Here is a 24,454-nt window from a genome sequence, read left to right on the forward strand (position 1 = left end):
GGAAACATTAGCCGCCATTGTATTTATTTTGATTTTGTACTTCTTAAAAAAAGCGAATTTTTAATTTTTTGTCTTTTTTTTTTAAAATCTGCTTTTTAATTTAACTGAGCCCGATTTCCTTTTATTTTATTTACTTAGTTCTAATTTTCTCCTGCAACACAGGAATGTCCCAGCCTTTGGGAAAAATAAACTATTTTTATCTTCTAAACTATAACAACTTCATTTTATACTTCTCACTCATTCTGTAGACATTTCAATATAAGCTAGACATGTGGGAAAAATCCAGTTTTAACGAGGGCACGTTTTTATCAGGGTGCTAACAGTAAGGGGGGAAAAAACGTATTTATTTTTTAAGTCACGTTAAGTTTCTTTTTTAAGGCCTTTGCCATTTACTTTCTCATGTGCCTTTGGTAACTGTGTGAAACTATTCTGTGAATCTTTCGTTATTATACCATAAATACAAATAAAAAGATTGTTGTTAATAATAATAATAATAATAATAATAATAATAATAATAATAATAATAATAATAATAATTATTATTATTATTATTATTATTATTATTATTATTATTATTATTTAAGGATACATTATTTCTATGTTTGACATCAAAAGGAGGAGGTGGTGTTGGTTGGGTTTGTGGAGGCTCATTTGCCTCCTATAAATTAATTTGCAATTCCACTGAAAGTAAAGTGCACATTAGTGCGCACACACAGAACTGTTAAGTACACTTTTTCCATAAAATCTGCTGACACGTGTGCTGTAACCCATCAGTAACACAATATCTTTTGCAAACATCAGCCCTTTCTCCAAAAACATCTTAACAAAAGCAGAATTTGGAATAACAAAAACACTCTTCAGGTCTGGATGTGATTATGCCAAAGTTACCTGCTGTGTGGGAGGAAGTCAGGCAGAGGGAGACATCAAATGACTTCCCCTTGCAGGCTACCAACGCACAGTCAGCCTCAACCTTTCCACTCACCAAAGCCTTGGCTCTGAGATTTCTTCATCCAAACATTAGTGCAGTCAGTGTTTAGGAAACATAGCTTAAATTCACACATAGCTCCCTTTATTTCTTTGCTAAGATAACAAACAGTACCAGTTTAAATACACTGACTGACTGCGTTAACCAGTCAATCTCTGAATGTAAAACTTTGACTGGAAAAGCAACCCAGAGTCTCCAACGGCAGCCTACACTCAGATTTCTTTCTTAACTAAACCCACCCCATGTCAAAGATATCAAAGATTTGGCACTGCCTTATGTTTGGCTAACTTTCAGAAGTGTTGGGGCGGGTGCATTAAACATGTGAATAATAATGTCAGCACTTTCAGGAAGGCAGAACAGCTCCTGTGAGAGAGAAATAAGTGGCAGTCTCCGTGTGTTCCAGTAGTAAGTAAAGTGTATCTGCTCTTTCACTTCACAATAACAGAAAGTTCTCAAAGGAGTAAGAAGACAGAAACCCACTTAATGGTTCAGCAAAACTACTCTCTCTCATCAGACATGCTTCCTGAGATTAGGAAATCCCTACTTTCCACTCCGCAGGAAAGCAAACAGCAGACAAATACAAACGTCTCAGTAACACAAGTTTTTATTTGATAATAGGTTACACAAGCTTTTATTTTATTTTATTTTATTTTTTTTACATGATGCCGCTTCGACCGAGCAAATAGATTCGAGTTTCATTCAGCACAAGACTTTAGAATGCAACTGTCATGGATAGCTGTGCCAAAGTACATCTGTAACTTGAGAAAGTCTCTTAAAATGCAATTATCCACAAATTCTACATAGATGATGAATTTATGGGGGCAAAAAAATTTAAACTTAACTAGATTACTGAATCTTTTTGACCACTTTTTCAGCTAGCTCCAACAGCAGAGGGTATCTGAGCGTCCTCTTCCTCCAAGACTCTGGGATTCCCCGGAGGCCGGTCTGAAAGCACATCGAGATGACAGCTGAAAGTATCAAGCAAGCACAAAGCTCTCAGAATATCTGAGCTCACTGGGAAACTCATCAAAGGAGCTCCAGGAGTGCACAGAACAACATGCAAAAAAGGATGGATTTTCACGTCTCTTGCAGAGTAGATACATTTGGACTGGATTGTGCTTGATGGCAATAAACAAGAAGAATATTTCTCCCATTAGTGCTGTATACCTCACATCTGTACTGGAAGCTTGTGGCTATTCTGACGCTGGTGATATCCCACCTACAGCTGTGCAAATATTGGTATTGCTGCAATGTCGTCTGGCTGACGAGCTCGCAGTTGAACGTCTTCACATTCTGGTGGTGTCACAGCTGTATGAGGTGCCGTTAATGTCTTTTCCCGATTCTGACTTTGCTGATTTTGTTTGTACAAAAGTAGCAACAGTATCCACTTACTCCATGTTGCCTTATCTTTTCAATGAGCAATATGTAAAAAGTGTCAGTGTTGAATGTAAACACGTTTTTTCTAGTCATACACTAATTTGGATAAGTGACCCATGGCTCTTTTTACGTGTCCAACAACCATGTTCCTACAGTACCTGTGCCCCAAAACAGGCTCCAATGAAGGAGGCTCGACTGGCGGTGCATCCCCCGCAGCGCATGGTGTCTCTGACTGCTTCTTCCAGCTGGTTGAGTGTCAGGACTCCATGAAGCGCTCCCTGGAACGCACCGGGCAAAGCTGGAAACAAATCCAGTATCCAATTCCCATCAGCCAGTCAACACAAGATGCTTTATATTGTAAAGTAAAGACAATATAACAATGCAATATTAGATAGAACCCCATTGGACGACCCCCTGTGCACAAGCACTTGGCGACAGTGGGAAGGAAAAACTATGTTTTAACAGGATGAAACCTCTGGTAGAACCAGAAGGGAGGGGCAACCAACCGGTTACAAGTGAGGGAAAAGAGAAGAGAACAGAGAGAGAGACAGGAAAAAAGGCACACTATGGAAGAAAGTGACAGAGTTTGATAATAGTTAAGTACAGCAGTGGTATAAAAGCACACAGGAAGTGAAGAAGAAAAGCTCGGTGCATCGTGGGAAGCCTCCAGCAGCGTAACTAAGGGAGGGTTTATCTGTAAAAGCTCTATCACAAAAGTAGAGACAGAGTTTGTTTCCTGACTCTAAACTGGGAGCTGGTTCCAAAGAGAAAGGCTCTGAAAGCTGAAGGTTTTCCCTCCCAGTCTACTTTTAAATACCCTGGAACCACAAGTTAGCTTGCAGTCTGAGAGTGAAGTGCCCTGCTAGCATATTAAGATACTATGAGGTCTTTAGCGGCTTTACAGTATACTTAAAATGTACATTATATTAATGGTGTGAACTGGCAAGCAGAACTTTCCACGTGTACATTAAGTATCTGAACCCTTTTAGCCCTGTAAAACCTGAGACACTCAACTCAGCGGGAACGGGAGAATGAAAAGCCAGGAGGAGGGAGACCATTAGTCAGGAGATCAAAGACTGGAGCGCTACACTGACAGGAAGGGTCCTGCTGCTGCCTGCTAGCTTACCTCATGTGTTTGTGAACACGGCAGGTATGAGCTGTTGGGATGTCTTGGTGAGGTTGTCCTTCACCTGGCTGATATGAGCTTGAGTAGAGACACGGGAACAGAGATGAGATTTTTGTTTGTTATTGTTTTTCTTGTAACAAATTACTTTTGATTCTGAAATACAAACTGACAAGTCTTAAAGGAAAAGTTGCTTTCTGTCTTCAGGCTTATTTAAAGGACATAATGGAGAAGTAATGCAAAGAGAACCACCAATATGCAGCTTTTTTGTAACAAAACCTACGATAGTGCCTTACATGGACTGTATGTACAGGTATGCAATGTACAGGCTACAGTCAGCTGTGACCTTGGATTTGTTCATGGCTACAGATCACACCACATAACAGCGTGCTGCCTCCTTCCTGACCATGTCTATACTGTCCTACACATCGACAAAGTAAAACAATCCCGTGGAACTTTATTTTTCTGCTGTATAGTTTTGTTTCTTATCTATAAAAGATAAATGCAGCTTATGTCAAGATAGTGGTGGACTGTGACTAATGCTACAATTAATCACTGCGCTTCAGTGCAAACTTAAGTTTAGATTTACTGCAGTTTTATCACTGTTTTCATGCCATTTCTGCCCAGTGCAAGCTGGATATCTCCAAATGCGGTGATTATGAATGTTTGTGATAAACTGAATCATTTGGTGCTTTTTCATGGGTTTGGAAACTTAAGTTAAACAAAATATTTCATAACCCCCTTGGATTAGCTGCAAAATGCGATAAAGCTGAAGCAAGACTTTTTATTTTTTGAGTTCATGGAAGCTGACTATAGACATGTGGTTCTCACAGTTAAAGCAGTTAAAACATCTGTAAACATAAACAAAGCAGTCAAATACAACAAAACCATGAATGCAGCATACTTTTAATTCACATGCTAATAATGTTTTCTACTTTTTCCTGTCAAGTTTGTGAATGCAATCATTGTAAAGTATGATTAAAGTGAGGCATAAACACTTTCGCTATAGTAAAGGATTTAAAGACAGTCCATCCTGTGTGTTAATATTAGTAGTTAAAGACAGATGCACCAGTTAGCATAAACTAACAGATGCACCAGTAAGCTTAAGCTAACTGGTGCATCTGGTCAAAAAGCTTAATATCTTTATCCTTTTTCTAGCTTCTGAGTCAAAGCTAGTTTGACATTTTGTGATTTTCTATGAGTAAATATGCTACTACCTTTTCATTTTATTGTGAAACGTTAACTGTCAAATAGAAAAGTGATGCCACTCAAACATTTGTTGATTGAATCTAAAGCTATGAAGCTAGAAACTGCTAACCTTGGTTTAACATAAAGGCTTAAAGGGAAACTTCAGACAGTATCAAAGATGGACTTAGCTTTCTAGTCAGAAAAATGAAGCCAATGCATTCTATGTAAAGGCCACCAGATGGCGATATGCTTTGGTGGCAAAAAAGTCCTATAGAAATCTATGGGGAAATTGATTTGTGTCTCGCTCTCCGTGAACACTTTTTGGATGATTTCCCTGGCTCAGTCACTCAGTTTAAGCCATGCTGAGTAAAAGTTGAACAAATCTAAGTTATACTTTGTTTTGAAATATGGTATGAAACTACACACTAGTTGGCTAAGAATTTAGTCATTAGCCAATGTTTACAGTCAAAATTTATAGTCAGATCCCCCTCTCACTGTTACATTCAGTAACATTTTTTTCCCTTTTGTGCAACAAAGATGAAACACTTATCTCGAGGCTTCAAAGCAGGACTTGGAAACTAATGGCTGATTTTGCTGTAGCTCTTTTATACTGTCTCTGTCCAAGGGTTAAAAACATCGGCTAATCAGCAGCTCTATAGCTCATTAGTTGTGTGTTTAAACTGCTCACTCTTGGGCTATTTATAAGATTTAGTGAGAGTTTAGCTAGCCATTTCCCTCATATGCCAAACCAAAGCAGGCTAATCAAACTTTGGTTCTAGCTTTATATTTATATCCGTCTGTTTTCACGGCTGCTTCTCCTGTTCAAGAGTAATCTGCAGCCTATTACAGCTGTCACTGGGGAAGAGCCTATCACATGGTTAACAAGGACAGTCATTCAGAGCTAAGGTCATTTAGACTCACGAGTCAACCAGAAACACTCATACAGGTACTGAGAACATGCTAAAATCCACCCAGAAAGGTTCACCCAGAACATTCTTGTTTTTTTATAGTGATCCTTCTATTTAAGAGTAGCATCAATCTTCTCCTGTATTCTTCTTGCATTATTCCTTTAAATTCCATATTGAATTTGGTAAACCCTTACCAATGACAGCCTTGTCCAGCTCTTGAGGATTCTGTCTATCGTTGTCATTCAGCTGAGCCAGAACTGCATCCAGAGCGTTGGGATCTGGACCCTTCACAATGAAATGCTCCAAAAACCTAATGTTGCACAAACAAAGTCAGACAGATGGATAGAGGCTTGCAATTCCCTAGCCTGCCATGATGTGTCAACTTACCTCGCTGCAGCCAGTGTGACAGCCACACACATGTCATTATTCTGGGTCACACGAATGGCTTTTTCCACTTTCTCCAGCATCTCAGGTCGCCCGGCGTACATAGCCACCACAGGAGCGATTTTAGTGACACCGTCTATCTGACAATCCACGTCACAGCCTCAAAGACAAAACACGTGAAGATTACAACCTTGGCAAATCAGGGCATGGAAAAGTCTTTGCGCAGTTGTGATATTTACCAGTTTCTTCTTTGCCAGCATCAACATTTCTGATGAAAGCCTTCAGGCTCGCATTCCTCCATGGGCCATCGATGGGGAGAATTGCCTTAGGGCCTATCAAATGCAACAAACAGCTGCTTTATGAGGGAGGGAAGAATTGGTAGATATACAGCAGGAAGAAGAGGAAAAGAAACATTCCCTTGGATGTCCTGATGGAGCTGTTTAAGCTTCTGCAGGTGGAGCTCTGTTCTCTGTTCAGTCATGATGGCTATCGCTGGCCATGATGACACAGCTCTTCTTATACTATTCCAAGAAGACATAAAACCATCTGCAGTTCATTGTACCCAAAGTGCCCCGTGGTGCTATGGCAATTTACTGCACAACAATATTTATACGACACCCTGGCGGCAGGAAAAACAGCCAATATTCAAAGTGCTGGACAAAAACCAACTAAAGAAAAAAAAGGAAGTCTGACTGTGGAACATTTTCATGGAAAGGGAATGCCCCCATCAGCAGGACGAAAAACAGCACGCACAGAGTTATCATGCAGAAACACAGGCTCTCACAAAGTTAATCACCACCTGTTAAGCTGGTGATTAACTCATGGAAATTGCGAAATTGATAGATGGCAGCCACACAAGCACAGTACCTCCTTTCTTTCTGTATGGGTCATTCAGGGGCAGATCGTAGACCGTTCCCGGTCCAAAGAACTCATCAAAGCGCTTGGTCAAGTCTTCCACATTAACGCCTGTCGAAACGGGGCAACACTCTGCGTCAGTGTAAGTAGTTCTCACAGGCTTCACGTTAAAAGGTCATGGTTTAACAATGTTATAATCTAATAATATAAATGTTGGGTAACACTTTATAACACAGCTGGCGACTGAGGGCACAATTCCCCAATAATTAAATGGAATTTAAATGTATTTGCAATTATGTTACCTATAAATACTTAAAGGTAGGCACACTAGACAAGGAGGGTAACAAAGACATAATTACACTGTGAGGAAAATCTAAGTAGTATGTAAGTCCTTTTAAGTAATGTTTAAGTAGTAGTACATGACTTTTGGGTTTTTACAAGAAAGGGGGCAGAAATATGTTATTTAAGTAATCTTAAATTCTGCATAATTTCCTCGTAATTTTGCAGAAAAACAATATTTCCCCATATGACGTCATAAGTATGCAAAATTTTCGTATTATGGTTTACCTCGTCTAAATTGCAGGTGTTTTACAGGAAAGGAGACTTTCAAGTTATGCAGAACTTAAAATTACCCATACACTATAAAAAACTATTTACGCTCACTTAAAGATATTTGCACACTACCTAAATTTACTTACAGTAAAAACGTGATTTGTTACCATCTTATTCTAAATTCTAAATTAAACACGCTGGCAGGTGTAAGACACACAGTTGCCGCCTGTCTGAGCGACTTTCACTACCTCCACGCCGACTCAGCGACTCCAGCAGGACGTATGCCTGGTCTCCATAGCAGGTCTGCTCGCCCGTCGTCCTGCGGTAGAACGGATTCGCTGACTGAGGCCGAAACTCTGGACAAGGCTCCAGATCACGGAGCACTTCTTTCAGTTTGTCCAGGTCGTAGATCCAGTGCATGGGCTGGGCTGTATGTGTGGAACATTCAATAATGGATATATTATTTCCCAGAGTTATTGAAAACACAGACATCCTAATGCATTACAATAACAAGCATGTTTTAACAATGGCAAACGGCAGTATGTGGTGTTTGGTTGCTACGCAGAAACTCTGGTTCCATAACATCATGGGTGAAGATGACATCCAGGCACCACCTGGTGCTTTATCAGTCAATACCGATGTTGCTTAATTGTACTGATATGAAATGTCATAACACCAAACAAGGGAGAAAATGTGACGTATAAAGGCTTCTCAGTTTTACTCTAAGAAATAAACATGAATTCAACATGAACCCTGTGAAAGCATCAGGTCTATGAATTATTAGGATACGGGGACTAAAAGAGAAAGATCTGCAATATGTAAAACTCTGTTGCTAATTAACTCACTCCCGGTATCTGCACTCGGTTTATCTTACCTGCTGCATCTGCCACTGCTGCCCCGATAATGGCCCCGATGGCTCTGTCTGCAACACTCGAGGACATCTGCTTTCATTACAGCCAAACAGCAGTATAAACAGGAAATGCTGCATTCTTATATGAAATGGGTATTCTTATGACAATAAAGCATGAGCCATAAAAAGCGACTCTTGTCTGAAATGTCTGTAATTTTCATTAAAGAAACAGGAATGTTTCTCCGTGACGTTGGAAATGCTTTTATGTTGCCAGCAACTAAAATGCTTTGACATGTTTAATTTTAATTCACTGCTTTCGGTGGTTAATGCTGCTATTGGAAATCCAGATGCACAAGTAGATCTTTTATAATGGGATCAAACTTGCCTTCATGGACTTACATACCACCTATTTTGACAAGAAAAAGACGTTACCATGTAAACTTACACAACACAGCATTGACTATATGTGATTATGTAACATCTGGTGAAAAGATTAGAGGTATTCATGTCTATTCCAGACTTTATATCTATAGGGAGAGCATGCATTTACTGTATATGGTGCATCATAAAGTATAACTTCTGTTAATAACAAGAAAATGTTTTATTGGTTCCTACCTTACGTCCAGTCTTCTCCCTTTGCCATACCGCTTTGAGTGCTCTTGTGTCACTGACAGTTTAGGATAAGGGGAGGGCAATGATAAGCACACGGCAACTCAAGAAAAGTGGAGGCCAACTGGACGTTGAAATGCAACGAAAAGTATAAACGGAATACACGGGGAGGCTGATGATAATGTCATCAGTTCTAATGACATTATCAAATGAGATGAGAGTCTAAGATAGTCATTTAATAAGATTGCTGTAAAACATACAGCCATTATAGATAGACAGACTGATTTCTCACAGAACCACACAAATGTCAGGTTTATGGTAGACCTCATGGTACATATAGTGAGAATTACTAAACTACAAATATCTCCAGCAATGGAAGGGAAGGGAAAAGAAGTGCCCTCCTTGAAAGCCTGGATTTCAGTATTGACAGATACTCTTCATCTGGAAAGGATCCGCTACATTATAAATGACAAACTGGAGGACTTCGATCAGATTTGGAGGCCGCTCATTGAGCACCTGGAAATTATGAACAAATGAGAGTTATTATGTGGACTTCAACATTGCTTAAAATAAGCTGATAGCACTCTGGGATAAGGGAAGGGTGTAGGGAGGAGGGTTTTTTTGTTTTTTTTTGACCACCCTTTTTTGGTTCGCTTTGTTTTTCCCCTTTTTTTTAATGCCAAAACTGTAAAAAGGAAGCAATGTCAGTCTATGGAACAATTTGTGATTGTTATTTGTGCTTCACAATAAAAATATTTAAAGAGAAATATCTCCAGCAAGCCATCCAGTTACTTCACACAATTAAAAACTAGACAACCTTGAATAATTTGGGTTCATCTCATGAGTCCGTGGTCATTTTGTATTTAAGGAGAAGTGAGAGCACACTTTCAGAGGAAGGAAACACACATTTCACATTGTGCCATTCTGCAGACCTAACACTGGGGGTCACACCCTTCATCGTCTCAGTCTGGCTCTTTTATCACACATAGAGTTTCCTCATTTGACCGCATGTGTTTAAACTCAAAACTGTTTGAATAACCTCTTTTTTTTTCTTTTTGGTTAACTTGCACGTAATAAACTCTACTCCAATACCGCCTGGCAAATTTCTCCCTACAGAAAATAGCCCTCATAGACTCTCTTTGTCACTTTGATTTGGTATGCTCTTTTTCTATGTATCTTCCACTCCATTGCCTCCATTCTGACACTTTCCCAGCTGATCCTCTCCGCTGCACTGCTGCAGTAAAGCCTGGCCGGTCTCCATTTATCCCAGACCTCTCATGGGTATCCCAGGGCATTGATTTCTCTTCTGGCCTCCTAAAAGAGCAAAATAGAGTACTAAGGGTAAGGTCAGACAATCAATACCAGTTACAGTTGCCGCCGTTGTTACGGTCGCTTTCAGTGTTACCTCTGGGTTATACAACCCCAATTCCAAAAGAGCTGGGACGCTGTGTAAAATGTAATCGCAATAGAATAGAGAAACCATATGAAATGTCTCAGAGAAGTTGGGATGGGGCCATGTTTACCACTGTGTAGCGTCCCCTCTTCTTTTTTTAAAAGCAGTCCATGAGCATCTGGGAACTGAGGAGACCAGCTGCTGGATATTTTGGATATTAATGTTCTTGTTCTTGCTGCTCTGTAGTCCTGGGTCTTCTTTGTTATAGCTTTTCATTTCACGATGTGCCAGATGTTTTTAGTTGGTGAAAGCTCCAGCACCGGGACTCTTCTACTACAAAGGTTTTCAATTCAACTAAGTTTTATATATATATATATATTATATATATCATCAAATATTTTCATGAAATTGTGAGATATCCCATTTTCACCATTACAACACAACATCTGTGTAATATTGGGAGCTTATAAGATTTGGAAATCATTGAATTCTGTTTTAAATGTACCTTTTACACAGTGAATGAAATGATGAATTGCATATAGTAAAACATTCACTCAGATAAGAGACTTCAAACAAGGGCGGTTTAATGAACACATACAGCCCGTTTGATTTCATGTAAATATATTGAGCCACGGATAGATCAATCTTCAGAAGGCAAATGGAGAGCATTCGCTTTCTCCGTCAGGGAGCTAGCACACCTTTCACAGAGGGGATGCAAGAGCTGCACATAACAGATCACATGCTGTCACTAGATCAAGTGACACAGTGAGAGGGCTGAAGCGCCATAATTTACAGGCGGACAAGATGATATTGATAGAGTGTGAACAACGCTGCAACGCCCGCATGCTCGGGGGACTGCTAAAGCTTGGGTGCTCTGATCATCTGGCAAGACAGTGGGGAGTGGAGGAGATGCCACTCAGTTAGCAGATGTCAATATTAGCTAAGTGTCAATGTGTAAGGGGTGTGAATGCTCACAGCACGGAGTAACACATACAGGATGGCTAAAACAGGAGTAGTTAATTTAGTTTTTCGGTCTCTTTTCTGTGTCATAAAGTAGCATAAGACTGAATACAAATGTACCTCAGGCACCACTTCAAGTTGAACAGGTACAGGTGGTTAATGTGGTGACAGGGCCACTTTCATATCCACAGGTCAAAAGGAGAAATATTATGTAAACCGTGCTGTGTGAAACATTAGATTCTTGTAGTTCATGACTGAATACGGTGACGTGAAAAAGAAAGTTTTTACAGGATTCTGTGCAGTCCTGTAAAAAACTACCAGTACCTTTAGCCTCAGTAACTGGTTTCTGTTTGACTTTATGAGTCTGTTGTGTCAGTGTGGCCCAATCTTCTTTTTAACAGTGCTTCAGGTCTTTGAGGTTTGTAGGAATTCATTCATGCACAGCTCTCCTAAGGTCCTGCTACAGTCGGATTGAAGTCTGGACATCAACAGGACCATTGCAACTTCTTGATTCTTTTCAGCTTTGATGCTGCACTTCAGATCTTTGTCCTGTTGGATGACCCAATTTCAATATAACCAGTATAAACATATTTTTTCTTGTCATTTTTCTCTGGTTGACTGCATCTAAACAGCTGTATTACTTTAAATTATATAAGGGTCTTTGATAGTTTTACAGCAGTAAGTTAATCCAAATCATCATGGTTATTTGTAGAAAAAGCTCAGCTAGTAAAACATTTTAAACACCCAATGAAGCAGGAGGAAAAACCAAGTTGATCTCTGGTGAAGAGGAGTCTTCTTATAATATCCTTTTTGTTCCTGAGATATATTCAGCTCAGTGTTTTATCTTCTTTTTCTGCCATATTTTTGGTTTTGCTTCTCCTCAGTAGCTCAGTGAACCTTACAGCTCGTTGACTTGATTGTTGACTTTAATTATGTGCTGTGACAAGACAAAAAAAATCAAAAAAAAAAAAAAAATCCTGGCACTGAGATCACATCTGCCATATGTGCCCAGACATTATCATGCTGTTTCTTGGACGCTCAAATGGTTAGTCATTACCTTTCAGTTCTAAGCAGCAGAATAACCCAGAAACACTCAGATCAGTTGTTTTTTGCAATAAGGGAAAATTGAAGGCAGTAATACCACGGTCTGGTGCATTTACTTCAGATCACTGGGTTTTTGCATCTCTGTGTAGCTGCGATTTGAGCTGAATATATACATTTTTATGAAAAAGGCTGAAAATGCATGGCAGAAAATCCTCCATTACACTTTAAACTCTGGTGTGTTTACCCACAGTCCCCATGGACACTAATCAGAGGTATGCTGATAATTGTCATGGCTGTCCACTCTGGGAGAGGAAGCTGAAACAGGAGAAGGGTGCAGAGAGGTCCGCCAGCATCCGGCTGCAAGCCATCTCTCCGGTCATCTGTGCTATGCCAGCCATGGCATCCAGAGAAAAGCCTGTGGAAGACAAAGCTGGATGCTTACAACCAAACCGCACAACCTCCCTCCATATTTAATCACACTAAATCTAAACGCAATGTGGATAAACAAACGAGCAGGCATTCCTGTTCCAACCCTGACATTCATCCAAGTCCAAATCTGCACAAATAAGAGGAGAAGAAGCGGAGATGAGGAGCTGAGATGTGGGGTGGGGATCACAGAAGTGTTTACAACCGCAAAATGCTGGAGACTAATCTTCACGGCATTGTTTGCACGGACCCCATGTGTTCAGTCATTTCATGGAAATAGACTCGGCAGTATTCATCTGCACGCATTCTTTGCATTGCATTTATATATATACACATATATATTTATGAGTGGTTATCTGCTTTAGTGCACTGAGAATCTTACTGAAAATGAAATTAAACTAGAAGATGTGCGTCTCATCCCTTCTCATCTTCTCTAATTTCTGGGCCCACTCTGAGAGCAGCCTCATGTAGCCCTGTTAATGAGATTACCAGCACTTTCTTCTTAAGGGATTGTATTAGCTTTCACATGCTGGACTCTCACATTCCAGTCGCTGTTATGTAATTCATACAGTTTTTGCAACGGGCAGGTAGATAGCTCCGCTTTTTAAATCTTTCTGTGGCAGTAGTTCTGCTATTAACTTTTCAGGCTTTTTTTTGTCTCCTCTGCAGACTTTCTGTTGTGTATTGCTTTTTATTGTGCTAGCACACCAACAGGAATCAATAAAAGTAGTCTAATTCCTCTCTCAGGTGCCCTCTCCTGCTTCACATTCATGCCTGGAGCTTAATTGCATTGCTCAACAACATCATGCCAGCCACATGGGATGGAGTCTAGGTGTGTGTCGGGCCAAACAACTGTGTAAGGCTACCCAATAATCTCACACGTGGTAAAAGATGAAAAGGCAGCTCGCACGTGCTGTACTACCCCGCATCCTTTCCATTTCCATTACCAAGCAGTTCACTACACTTGATCTGATGTATGTAAGTCTGAAGAGTCAGCGACTAGCGTTCTAGTCTAAATCTAGTCAATTTTTCTTTCTTTCCCCACACAGAACCAATAAAAGATGAATCCATCTTCAGATAGAACCATGTGTTGGCTCAGTCATGCCACTCTTTTGGAAGAAATAGCAGACTGCAGCATACATTCGCCTTTTCCACTATTGTATCAAAGTGATCATTAAACATGAACTCTAAAAACAAGCCAATCTGTACTGTTTTATGGTGTTTATTTAGTGACTGTTTGAAGCTTTATTAGGATGGAAGTAGATGCAAAAACAGAAGTATTTGTTCCATAATCAGGTAATGCAGGTTCCATAATAATTCATGTTCCTGGAACGGTTTTATCTGATAAGGAATAAATAACAAAAACATAACAAAATACTTTCCAGGATGACAAAGTCGGACAAAAAGCGTGAGTTCTCCTTTCCTGCATCTGACAAATCAGCGGCAGTCTTCCTGGTTAAAAGTTGAGTGCGCAGCGTGTCTCCAGCATATTGAACATCAGCAGATAAGGCACATCTGCCTTCTTGTGCATTCACTCATGCAGGATTTCTTCTTCAAACGCCCCCGATGCATCGCTGAACAGGAGCGTGTGGCCACCCTTGACTGCAGAAAATACAAAGCAGACACATGCAGACAAAATGCTTCAGTTCAATACTGTCCTGAGTGGAAAGTCATACTTAATGCAACAGATATAACTGCTGTAAAACACTCCATTGTGGCTTATCTCAAAAGAGGGTACAAAGAGATATTAAGCAAAAAAAAGTAGTTAAATAATATCAAATTTTATGGGAAGCAAAAATGCATGTGTGCTAAGTGGAAAGAAAGTGGGTTCCGTGTCTCACGCAGATATTCATTTAGTGTGTGTAATATATTAAAGCATTTAAGCAGCACCTCCCATTACTCTGTCTGTGCAGCTGGGATATTTGCAGACCTTGGACTTGATGTAGTTCTGATACTTGACGGTGAACAGGAGTTTAAAATGCTTTAGCGCCTGTGTGTATTTAGTGTAAGTGTGACTGTATGCTTTATGTGGTTATTTCTTGCATTGCAATAGACGCATCTCCACGAGCCTATGGGTGGCAAGCGGAAGAGGTGAAGAGCTGGGTGAGGGGGAGGGAAGAGAGTCATAGAGAGATGGAGAGAGAGCGCGAGTGAGTGAGAGAGGGAGCGAGGGAGGGAGAGAGAGAGAGCGAGAGATAGGAAGGGTGCAGGGTGCGCTCCATCCACAGCCTCTCTCACTGTGTCGGACTGTCATCCCTGGAGCAGTCGCCTGAATCTCCGCCACCCTGTGCAGCGGACCTCCTCAGCTTTCATCGAGTTTTTAGAGTTGTAGCATGGATACGATTTAGGCTAACGCGTAAGACACCACCTAACAGTCATTAGTTTAATTTAAAGAAACCTCCTGAAGCTCTCCCAGCCGAAGTCACAATAATGATGGAGTACTGGAGGCAATGCGCGCTGTGGCTGATAAACTGCAAGGTGCTCCCAGCTAACCACCGGGTTACGTGGGACTCTGCTCAGGTATTTGACTTGGCTCAAACCCTCCGGGATGGAGTCCTCCTGTGCCATCTGCTCAACAACCTCAGACCCCAGACCATCAACCTGAAGGAGATCAACCTCCGGCCGCAAATGTCACAGGTAAGAAGCGGACCGCAGACACCCCCTATTGTCCGTTCCTCCCTTTCGTCGCCGAAACTTGGTCCCGGTTGAGAGGGCCAGACTCCGTTAGAACTGAGCGTCTTTAAAGTTTCACTGCTTTTCGGTAAAAAATGGACTTCTGCTACAACACCATCAAATCTTAACTCGACTGCAGAGCCTTCATTTGTAATTCGGCACAACGTGGTTCACAAATAAAGGCACGGTTTCAACAAATGTCGAACTTTTCCAAAGATCTTGTTTGCCGCCGATCCCCAAACTGTGAGGTTCAGCGGCGGAAAGCGGCACAAAAGCGACGGTGTCAGCTCACGTTTGTTGTCGTGTAGTCAACTTGAGGGCCTTGTCCGTGTGCGAAACGTATGCCGAAGAAAAAAACGTGCTCCTTTCCATTTCAGAGAACTCATATTCGCTGTTTTACGGAGTGAACAGGTTTGACAGACGGAGGGGAAATCGCTAAAATATAGGAAAAAATGGACGGACTTTGGTAGCCAACTTTGCGCTGCTTGAAAGTTTTAGCGTGAGCGAAAACGACCACAAGCTGACTTTCTCAAATTCTGTCACTTCACTTAGTAGCTGGTGGTTGGTGGTTGCTATACACGAGACAGGTCAAAAAATAAACATGGGCTCTTCAGCAGGCCCTTTGCACATGATGTTTGTATACAGGGCATAAGATTAGGCCGTTATGTTTTCTTGTAAACGATGCTAATTAGAGAATTTCTTTTGTTTTAAAGAAAAGATGATTCACGATGATAGATAGGAGTGCAGTGCTTTAAAAAACGAAAAGAAAAGAGAAACCAAGCAAAAATGGCTTGTTTGGCTTTCCTAAGGAAGAGTAAGAGTTAACAAAGGCAACCATATAATCTCCTTTGTCTTTATTTTATGGGATAGATAGACAGATAGATGTGGCCATGTGGCTCTACTTTTATTTTGGTACCATCTGCTTCAATGACAGGACAGCTTGAACCAGGACCAGATTAATATTCACCTTCATAACAGTGAATCTGGGCGTCTGGCGTGGTGACAGCACACACAGCGACATAGCCACTCACCTACTGAGTCTGCAGGCCTGTTGTAGGAGTATTAAACTGCCTGAATAACACACACAGCCGTGCACACACATTACCGTGTGTTACCTGTAATCGATGCTCTAATGCTCTCATCCACTCCAAACAGGTGATTAAGGTATGATATCTGTACTGTGATGTACTGCACGTCTGATGGAGAGGAGGGGATTAGGCTGGTTTCCTGGAAAAAAAAAAGCACAGTCGATAGGATATGCAGTTACCGCTCGTTCACAATTGAATTGGGAATCCGCTGTTTGAGCTCTGCGTCCGGGTCAAGTGGACGTTTTAAGAAAGCCTAGAAGATTTTAATGTTATCAGGGGCAGTGGAAATAATCCTTTTCAAGGATCTGCTTACACAGTCAGTTGTGTAAATCTGATCGGGGCTGTAAGAGAAGCCTATTAGTCCATTTACTGGCAGATGTTACGTTTGAATCAATGTCACTGCTCTAACGCAGAGTTATCAGTAGTTGAGTGTTGTCTGTCAGCCGTGACATAATGACATGCTGTGTGTGGAAAGGTTATGAACTGCATTTACGCTCAGTGCCCGGCCTGGCCCGGCCTAGACTAGCTTATTTATAGACAGACTGTGTTTTATGCACGGTTGGATGGCTTACACAAACCGAGTCAGTGATGAAGCCACACTCAAAGGCAAATTAGCATTAGTAGTAGGCTTGAGCACGATCCCATACGTTTACAAAGTCCTTTTGGTGATGTTGCCACTGTGTTTTTGTATTTCCCAAATTCAAGTTAAACAGTGTGAAATAGCTTTCTCTTCTAAGTCCGAGGTTTCTAGGTGGGCGTTATTTTGTTGTAATTGCTAACGCAACACACATATTGCAGTTCACCTTTTGTTTTTTGCAGTAGGGTGTGAAGTGCATTACTTCCCATTGGCTGAACAGAATATCTACGAGATCATAGCAGCAGTTATACACCTTTATGACCTCTTTATAGGTTTAGGTACTCAAAGCTTTGGTTCTGCTTACAAAGTATTACTAGCAAGTATTTGTTCTCAGGCTGGCATGTCAGTAAAACCATAACTCATAGCTTTTCCTTTCAAGCACATTCACACCACATGAGGCTGGATATAAACACCCCCGACTCCTTCTACATGCACATAATCGTAAAAAAAAAAGGGTGACAGAAGCCCCCCTACAACTTTCCTCCCTCTGTCTCCTCTAAGTTAAATTTATGAAACTGAGGGTGGAGCTGCTTCCCTCTTTCACCCTGCATAATTCATGAGTACCGTGGCAGCTACTTTATCATTGGCCAATAATAACACATGGGACGCCACTGTGGCCTCACCCATGGGACCTACGAGAGGGAAAGACAAAGGCAGTGGTAGGACAGGGCTACAAAGGCCTGTCTAGCCTCCACAGAAGCATCTCAGAGGACATAATGGGACCTGCAGGGCTAGCCTGCTGCGTTGAGGTTGGCTGCTTTAATTAATGTATGATGCTTCAGAATCTCTGGAGAGCTCATGTGTGTGATGTCGAAATCAGGGCTGCTTCTCTCTCTGAACCATTAATTGTGTTTAGGTTATTGGTAAGGTCTATATTGTGTTTCATTTCTGTTAGGAAATGGACCATGTCAGGCCATCAGAGACCCAGTAGGTCACTCGGATGTTGGATGAAAAAGCTGTGAAATGATCAAATAAAGTACCTGATGTCTGTATATTTTTTTATTTATATAGCACCAAATAACAACAATAGTTGACCAAGATCTTACAATAATGCAGAGAAAACAGCAACAATCAGACGACTATGATCAAGCATTTGGTGACAGTGGAAAGGAAAAACGTCCTTTTAATAGGAAGAAATTTCTGGCAGACTTGGGGAGGGGCAACAATCTATTGGGGATTCTCAACTCATACTAATGAAATGAGTTGATGTGTACTGTAGCTTTTTTTCTGGTGAAGGCTACTTTTTTAAAGCCTTGAGTTTAGCAGTTTTTTCTGTTGCTCTTGGTTTTTGGAGCCTGAAGTGGCCATATTTGGCTAAGAAGTTGGAGGGCTAAGTTAACGCTAATGCTTACTTGGTTAGCAAAGTGCATCCATCAGTTATAGGAAACACAGTCATATATGCATGTTATCAACCTCTTAGGTGGTCTATTGCTACCAACTGGACAGCAAAGAATACTTTTTTATCAGGTAAAGATTCCCGACACAGTGCCAACACCACAAACACGATTACGAGGTCTAGTTCACTGACTCCAGTTAGCTACGGTGAAGCTTTGAAGACAACTGTTGTCTTAGTGGCTGATGTCTCATGTGTTTAGGCTTCAATACAATGTAAATAAATGAGGTATGTAAAAATGCACCTCTGCTGCAGTTGTCATTAAAGGGAAGTTGTCCAAAAAGAGAGTAAACATGCTTATTTCTTAAGCGACGTTGGGCAATGGAAGAGTCTGTGGGGGATGACTTGTTTTTAAGCCTTCTAGAAAACTGCAGTTTATGTTTTGCCACTGGTGTGTAGGCATCATTTTTCAAACTAAGAGGTTGCCCTTTGGTGAAAGGGAAAAAAAAGATGTCAGTACAATGAACAAAGATTGGTTAAGTAGACATTCGTCTGTTTATGTGTCTGGAATTGTGCAAACGGCACGGTATTTGCTTTTACCTAGCATCAGTATATCAGTATCAGGACCTAGTGTCAATATAAAGCAAGATTTTGACCCATTTTGATCAGAGCTTTTACATTGCAGGGCACGACCATAATTGTAGTCTAGACACAGCTCAACCACAGCCCAAGCAGCATTCTGGTTTTCTACCCAACAAAGACCACATAATCAGTAGTTGTTTTTGACTCAGTGGAATTCAGGCTTTAGCTTTAAGAGGAACCGTGGATTGCTTGTCATGGTGCAACCAGCAAACCCTCCCTGTGTGAGCTGGTTGCATTTGTCTGAGTGTCTGTCACAGAATGTACTAAAAACACAATAGGAAAAGGATAGGGTAAAGGACAACCAGTGACTGGCTGTGAATTTGCAAAGAACGCCATGAAATTGTTACTGCGTTGGGTTTAAAAGCATATAATTATATCATTTGATTGAAGTTGAAATCTGCCCTTGTTCCCCAAACTTTGTTTGCGTTCCATGACACAGGATTTTAAACTGCAGCTTCAGAGCGAGAACGCTGCCGCAAAACCAACCAGCTGCTAAAAGTCTGTCAGTCGGACCGGCCGTGAGCCTCAACGTGCACAGGAAATCAGGAAATGGAATAGAGGAAGGAAGTGAAACTAAACATGCCCTCGATCAAGCTCAGACCAAAGAACGCAATTAAGAGTAAAGAAACTTCTCTCTTCACAGTGCACGAAAGAAGAAGAAGAAAAAAAAGAATTGTTCTTTATAGAATTGTCTTCAAAGATGTCAAGGCCGAGTCTTCATTTTTGGAAAGCGAAAGTGAGAGAATGACGGCGTGTGAATGACAGTCTGGTCTAATTTTAACACGCCTCAAACAGCAGAGAGGTTTTCAGAGAGCACTGAAGCTGATTAACAGTCAAAAGAGCAACAGAGGATGCTTTCTTCATTTTTGCGCAGATACCAGCGAAGACCCAATTAACACATTTATGAATTCTATTCATGCGATGCAGACTAGTGTGATGTAATCTATCCATTATACTCTTTAAAACAACTAATAAACAGCAAATGTATTTATTTTTGATCATTTTCCATAATACATTTTGACAGGTGTGTGGTTTCACCTGACCTGGATATGACCCTTTAAAGGTCTTGTACACATGGTACGCTTAGAGAATGGTATTATACACTGTACATGGCATATATGTATATTTTATTGGACTCAAAAGTTCTGTGATGCAAAGCACAGAAGCCACTTTCCCACTGTGAGCTCTGTGTACAGCAGGCTTCAAAGACTCAGAGGCTCGCGCTTCAGTTGCAGAGACAAAAGTCAGATACAGAGATTTGAGTGGGAGAATGAGAAAGACAGAGAGAGCGTGTCTTCATTTTCTTTTCAGTGCCTGTGCAATGAGGCAAGTCATATAAGCTGAGCAAAGGGGACCTGCATCTACACAACAGATTGCCATCCTGTAAGAAGGTGCCTCTGCAACAAGATGTCAGCATCTAAATTTGCATTTGCAGGAATGTTTAGAGTAGCAAAGTTGAGGGTTTGGTGTGAAGTATCAGAGTGCAGTTACAATGTATTTATAGAGGAATAAAGCTTAGTGAATGGATTATCTAATGTAGTTTTTAATAAAAAGCAAGGGTATAGACAGAAAGGATGGGGGAAAATGGAGACAGCACAGTATAGTGATATTTCACATAGTGACCTTATATTGATACAGAGACACCAAATATTGATATTTTACTGTGAAAATACTGTGAAGAAAAGGGCTAATCTTATGCACCGCAATCCTGAGATAATGCTAGCCAAGCAAACTTAAATTGTCTCAACCGAAAAACAAAAGGCTGGACTGCTTACCTGGACAAAGCTTTGTCCTAATTCAGAGCAAGCTAATGGCTCAGTCACACGAGTAAAAATAGAACAAAAAAACTCACTGACCATAGTGTTGATATAGTGACTGATATCAGACCAATAGATTATTGATATCAGATCAATAGAACTCTACCTTATGACAACATTTATGGCAGGTTTTAGTGACAGTGTTGTGTACATCAGACAGATATTCATAAAACTGAACTCTGAGGACATAATTTCCAGTAAAGAAAAGGTTATAAATTACAATATGTGCTGTTGCGATACTCAGCATATCACAAAATGTTAAAAAGAAAAGCTGTTAGATTCAATGTAAATGCTTTATTTGAGTCACAGACTCACATCTCACAAAGACCTGCTCTGTGGGTTATATGGACACTACGAAGTGTGCTTCTCTTGTTATAACAAGTCTGAAAAGAACTTCTAATGTTTTTGTGGAAGTAAGAAGCTGAAGTTGAGTCTTTTTGCTTTTCAAGCACAATGAGGTTTGTGGAGTTTTATACATAGAATCAGAAAGTGTGAGTTTCATATCGGAATAGATTTAACCTTCTCAGCTAGCTTCCAGTGACGTCACTTTGCTTCTCTGGTATCATATCTCATTAAGGTTTTGCACTGAAGTGTACTTTTTCAGCTTTTCTGCTTCTTTCTGTTGTTGTGCAGAAAATTAGCACCGGTGACCGTCCTTAATACTTAATATTCTCATCCTTATTGTATGCGCACTCACACCTGTGAGTCCGCTTTGCATGCTAATTTTGCACACGCGACTAAGCCCATGCTATTAGTATGCAGTATGCAAGGGTTCAGAGACAGCTCATGAGTCCCATGATGACTCCATCTGAGCTGTTGGAGCTCGGCTGCCCTCGTTGGTTCATTTTGAAGCAAAGATTGCACCTGTCAGAGTGTAAACACCACATTACTGCGATCATGCACACCACGTTGTTGCAAGGCTCCACGGCCTTCCATTTACAATTCCGGTGCAGTCGCGCTAGTTTGTGCTAGTTTGTTCCGGCGTGTCACCCCGATGATGTGCATGTACATGTGCGGCTTTATGTACAGTGACATGGATGTAGATATTTGCAAAGACGCCGTTGCGTTGCATCGCACTTGTGCACAGAGCAAACTGACCTTTCTTCCTGTCACCAAGGTAACAAGCCGAACCACAGCCAACCGGTAAAGGCTACGCTCCAGTGCACGTTAAAAGTATAGGTAATGTATATGCTGATTTAATTAGGAGCTATTCGCTGGTGGAGAATGTACTTGCAATCAATATTTATTATGTTACTCAATTGTGGTGCTTTGGATTCAGTTAATCACCGTTGAGTGCTCTGAGAGCTTTAAGAAAGTCAATACTGTCTGTTGTCTTTACTGGCAAACAATCATCATCACAAGTGACATTTAGTTTTCAAGGAGACCCTCAGCGTACAGTATGATTATGAACATTTAAAGAGGCGCATTAGCAAACAACAACTGCAGTTTTACCTTTTTTCCAAGCTCGGAAATGTCAGGATACTATCTGGAAGATAGTCGGGAGCTGCAGATGTACACATTGATGATACCAGCGTACAACCACCAACCACGCTCATAACCTTTTATTGACAGGTTTACTGTTGTAGGAAGCCTGGAGCTGGGAGAAATGGGTGGACATGAATGGAGCTGCATATATCTGTTGTGCACATGAGGGAGATACATTTTCGTACAAGCGTATGGACCCGGAATAGAAAAGCCGTCTGCAGTTCACAAGATTATTGTCTTTTCCTGCAGGGACAGTAATGTGTAAGGTGCCCTGTGCTGACAGTGCGGAGGTGATGGATGGCCGTTGTCTGTAGGAAATGGGAATGTCTGCATTTGTGTAATGGAGACAGAGAGGGGGAGAGTCCCTGAAATAGATTAGGAGCTGTTGTGACTCAATACATGTATAACACAGCACATGCAGGTGATGAGGACAAGGGACAAGGTCAATTAAAGGCCTGAAAGGACGAATTAAAGGCTCTAATTTGCCAGAAATAAACCTTTGTGGAAGGTGGAAACGGAAAAACGTTCAGTTTATCCTTCTAAATGTGCGTCTTTTCACAGCGTGGTTCCAAAAATAGGCCCTGCACAAACCCATATCAGTCAAAGCCCACTCGCCTGAATGGGCAGCGACACACACGCATGCACACGCACGGGTCAGATAGCCATTGACCTGGCTCTGTCAAGTAACACGGCAGAGTTGTTCACATTTTTGAACACAATCTTCCAAGAGGCAGAAAATAAGGGAGAGGAGGAAAGAGGAGGAGAAGGAGGAGGGATGCTGTCTGCTCACCATTCACGCTTCAGTGTTTGCTCATTCAGTGTGTACGTTTTATTTAGCGCTTGACACAGTGTATATGACATTCAACTCTCCACTTTCCACAACCCTGACTCCTTTTAATCCTGCCGAGCCGGTCACAGATGAGTTGAAACTGCTTGACCTGCGTTGCTGCAGCCACGAGGGTTCATATCTCACACAGTAACACTAATTCACTCGGCTTATCGTCAGGGGTGGGGGCAGGGGTAAGCTTTGTGTACATGTGGGGGTCATCTGGGTTCAAACCAGGATTTAATGGAAAATGGCTTCCGAGTCACGTACTGGTGTTGTGGGGGAGGTAGGAAGGTTTTTCCCCTTTTGCCTCTTTGTTGCCACAGAGAGGCTCAGGCTTTGTGTGGATGTCAGAAATGTCACTAGAAAGACTTCCTGTCATCTTCACTTCTTCCTGTGATTTCTCACTTTAAGTATCAGGGGAGCTGAGTGTGCAGTTTAGGGCACCATTCACCTTCATGTATGTAAATGTCATCAGGTGACGCTGATGACATTTACATACATGAATTTCAAAACTCTGCCTCGGCAACATGATGGTATTTGAATTACTGATCGTTCTGGCCTTTATTTTTAGGAAACTTTAATGCAATTGTGTGGTTTGGAGCACCTCTTATAAAGACTTGTGGACTTGAGCTTGAATCATTTGTTGTTTAGTTGCACAAAATCCAAAGAGGGCATCAACCATTTGTTTCATAATCTTGGTTGACTGTTTAGTACCAACTCCAAAAGTCTTGCAGTTCTTTAATGCTACAATAACACTACAGCAAAGAGTGGAGTTACAGTTACGGACCGTCTGTGGCACAAACTCGGTTATTGCGATCAAATACAATGAATTTGCGATCTCAGTCTTTGAATCAAAGACAGGATCAAGGTCTGCAACCACTTGGAGACCACTTGCAGTCTGCAGAATGACTTTGGTGGTAAAAGGGCAATAAGATGGAGTCAGTCTGATATGACTTTGTTATTAAATGGGTTGACAACTACATAAAGCAGCAATTAACAGTGAATAATCCAAAAATTAAAGCCAGTATGTATAAATTCGACGGTTTGCAGTTGCTTGCAAACCTTTGCCAGTCCCTCTGAGAGTCTTTACAGTATGTCAAAATTAGACCGTGATTGTTTGGAAATAGATTACCTCCCACAAAGCGACCTGTGCAATCACCTTGCAGTTGAAACTGGTCATCCAGACGAGTGTGTTGCACGCGCCACCTCTGTTTGCTGCAACTACTTGTAATCAGGTGCTGAAATGTGAAGAAAAGTAAATCATCAGCCAACCGCTGATTTCTTTTGTAGTTTCTT

The 24,454-nt window shown here is 41.1% G+C and overlaps 2 protein-coding genes across 3 annotated transcripts in view; one reads left to right on the forward strand and one right to left on the reverse strand.

Moving 5' to 3' along the window:
• Window positions 1-1,573: 1,573 nt before the first annotated feature.
• On the reverse strand, window positions 1,574-8,956 carry LOC146511049 (crystallin J1C-like). The gene is made up of 10 exons (XM_085172246.1): window positions 8,838-8,956; window positions 8,247-8,313; window positions 7,621-7,800; window positions 6,833-6,931; window positions 6,205-6,297; window positions 5,969-6,125; window positions 5,776-5,891; window positions 3,489-3,566; window positions 2,521-2,660; window positions 1,574-1,930 (listed from the first exon to the last, which is right to left on the reverse strand). The coding sequence occupies exons 2-10, from the start codon at window positions 8,311-8,313 to the stop codon at window positions 1,832-1,834; spliced, it is 1,029 nt and encodes a 342-aa protein (XP_085028372.1). The 5' UTR covers window positions 8,838-8,956; the 3' UTR covers window positions 1,574-1,831.
• A 5,865-nt stretch (window positions 8,957-14,821) lies between these two features.
• The window catches only part of vav3a (vav guanine nucleotide exchange factor 3a), a 103,216-nt gene continuing 93,583 nt past the window's right edge, over window positions 14,822-24,454 (forward strand). Inside the window, exon 1 of one of the 2 annotated variants that reach the window (XM_085172236.1) lies at window positions 14,822-15,291. In XM_085172236.1, coding sequence (XP_085028362.1) covers window positions 15,085-15,291 — 207 coding nt within the window. In that variant the 5' untranslated portion in view covers window positions 14,822-15,084. The remainder of the gene's footprint in view (window positions 15,292-24,454) is intronic. The other variant, XM_085172237.1, reaches the window with a different exon arrangement.

This window comes from Neolamprologus multifasciatus, chromosome 9 (genome assembly GCF_963576455.1).
Source record: "Neolamprologus multifasciatus chromosome 9, fNeoMul1.2, whole genome shotgun sequence".
NCBI lineage: Eukaryota > Metazoa > Chordata > Actinopteri > Cichliformes > Cichlidae > Neolamprologus > Neolamprologus multifasciatus.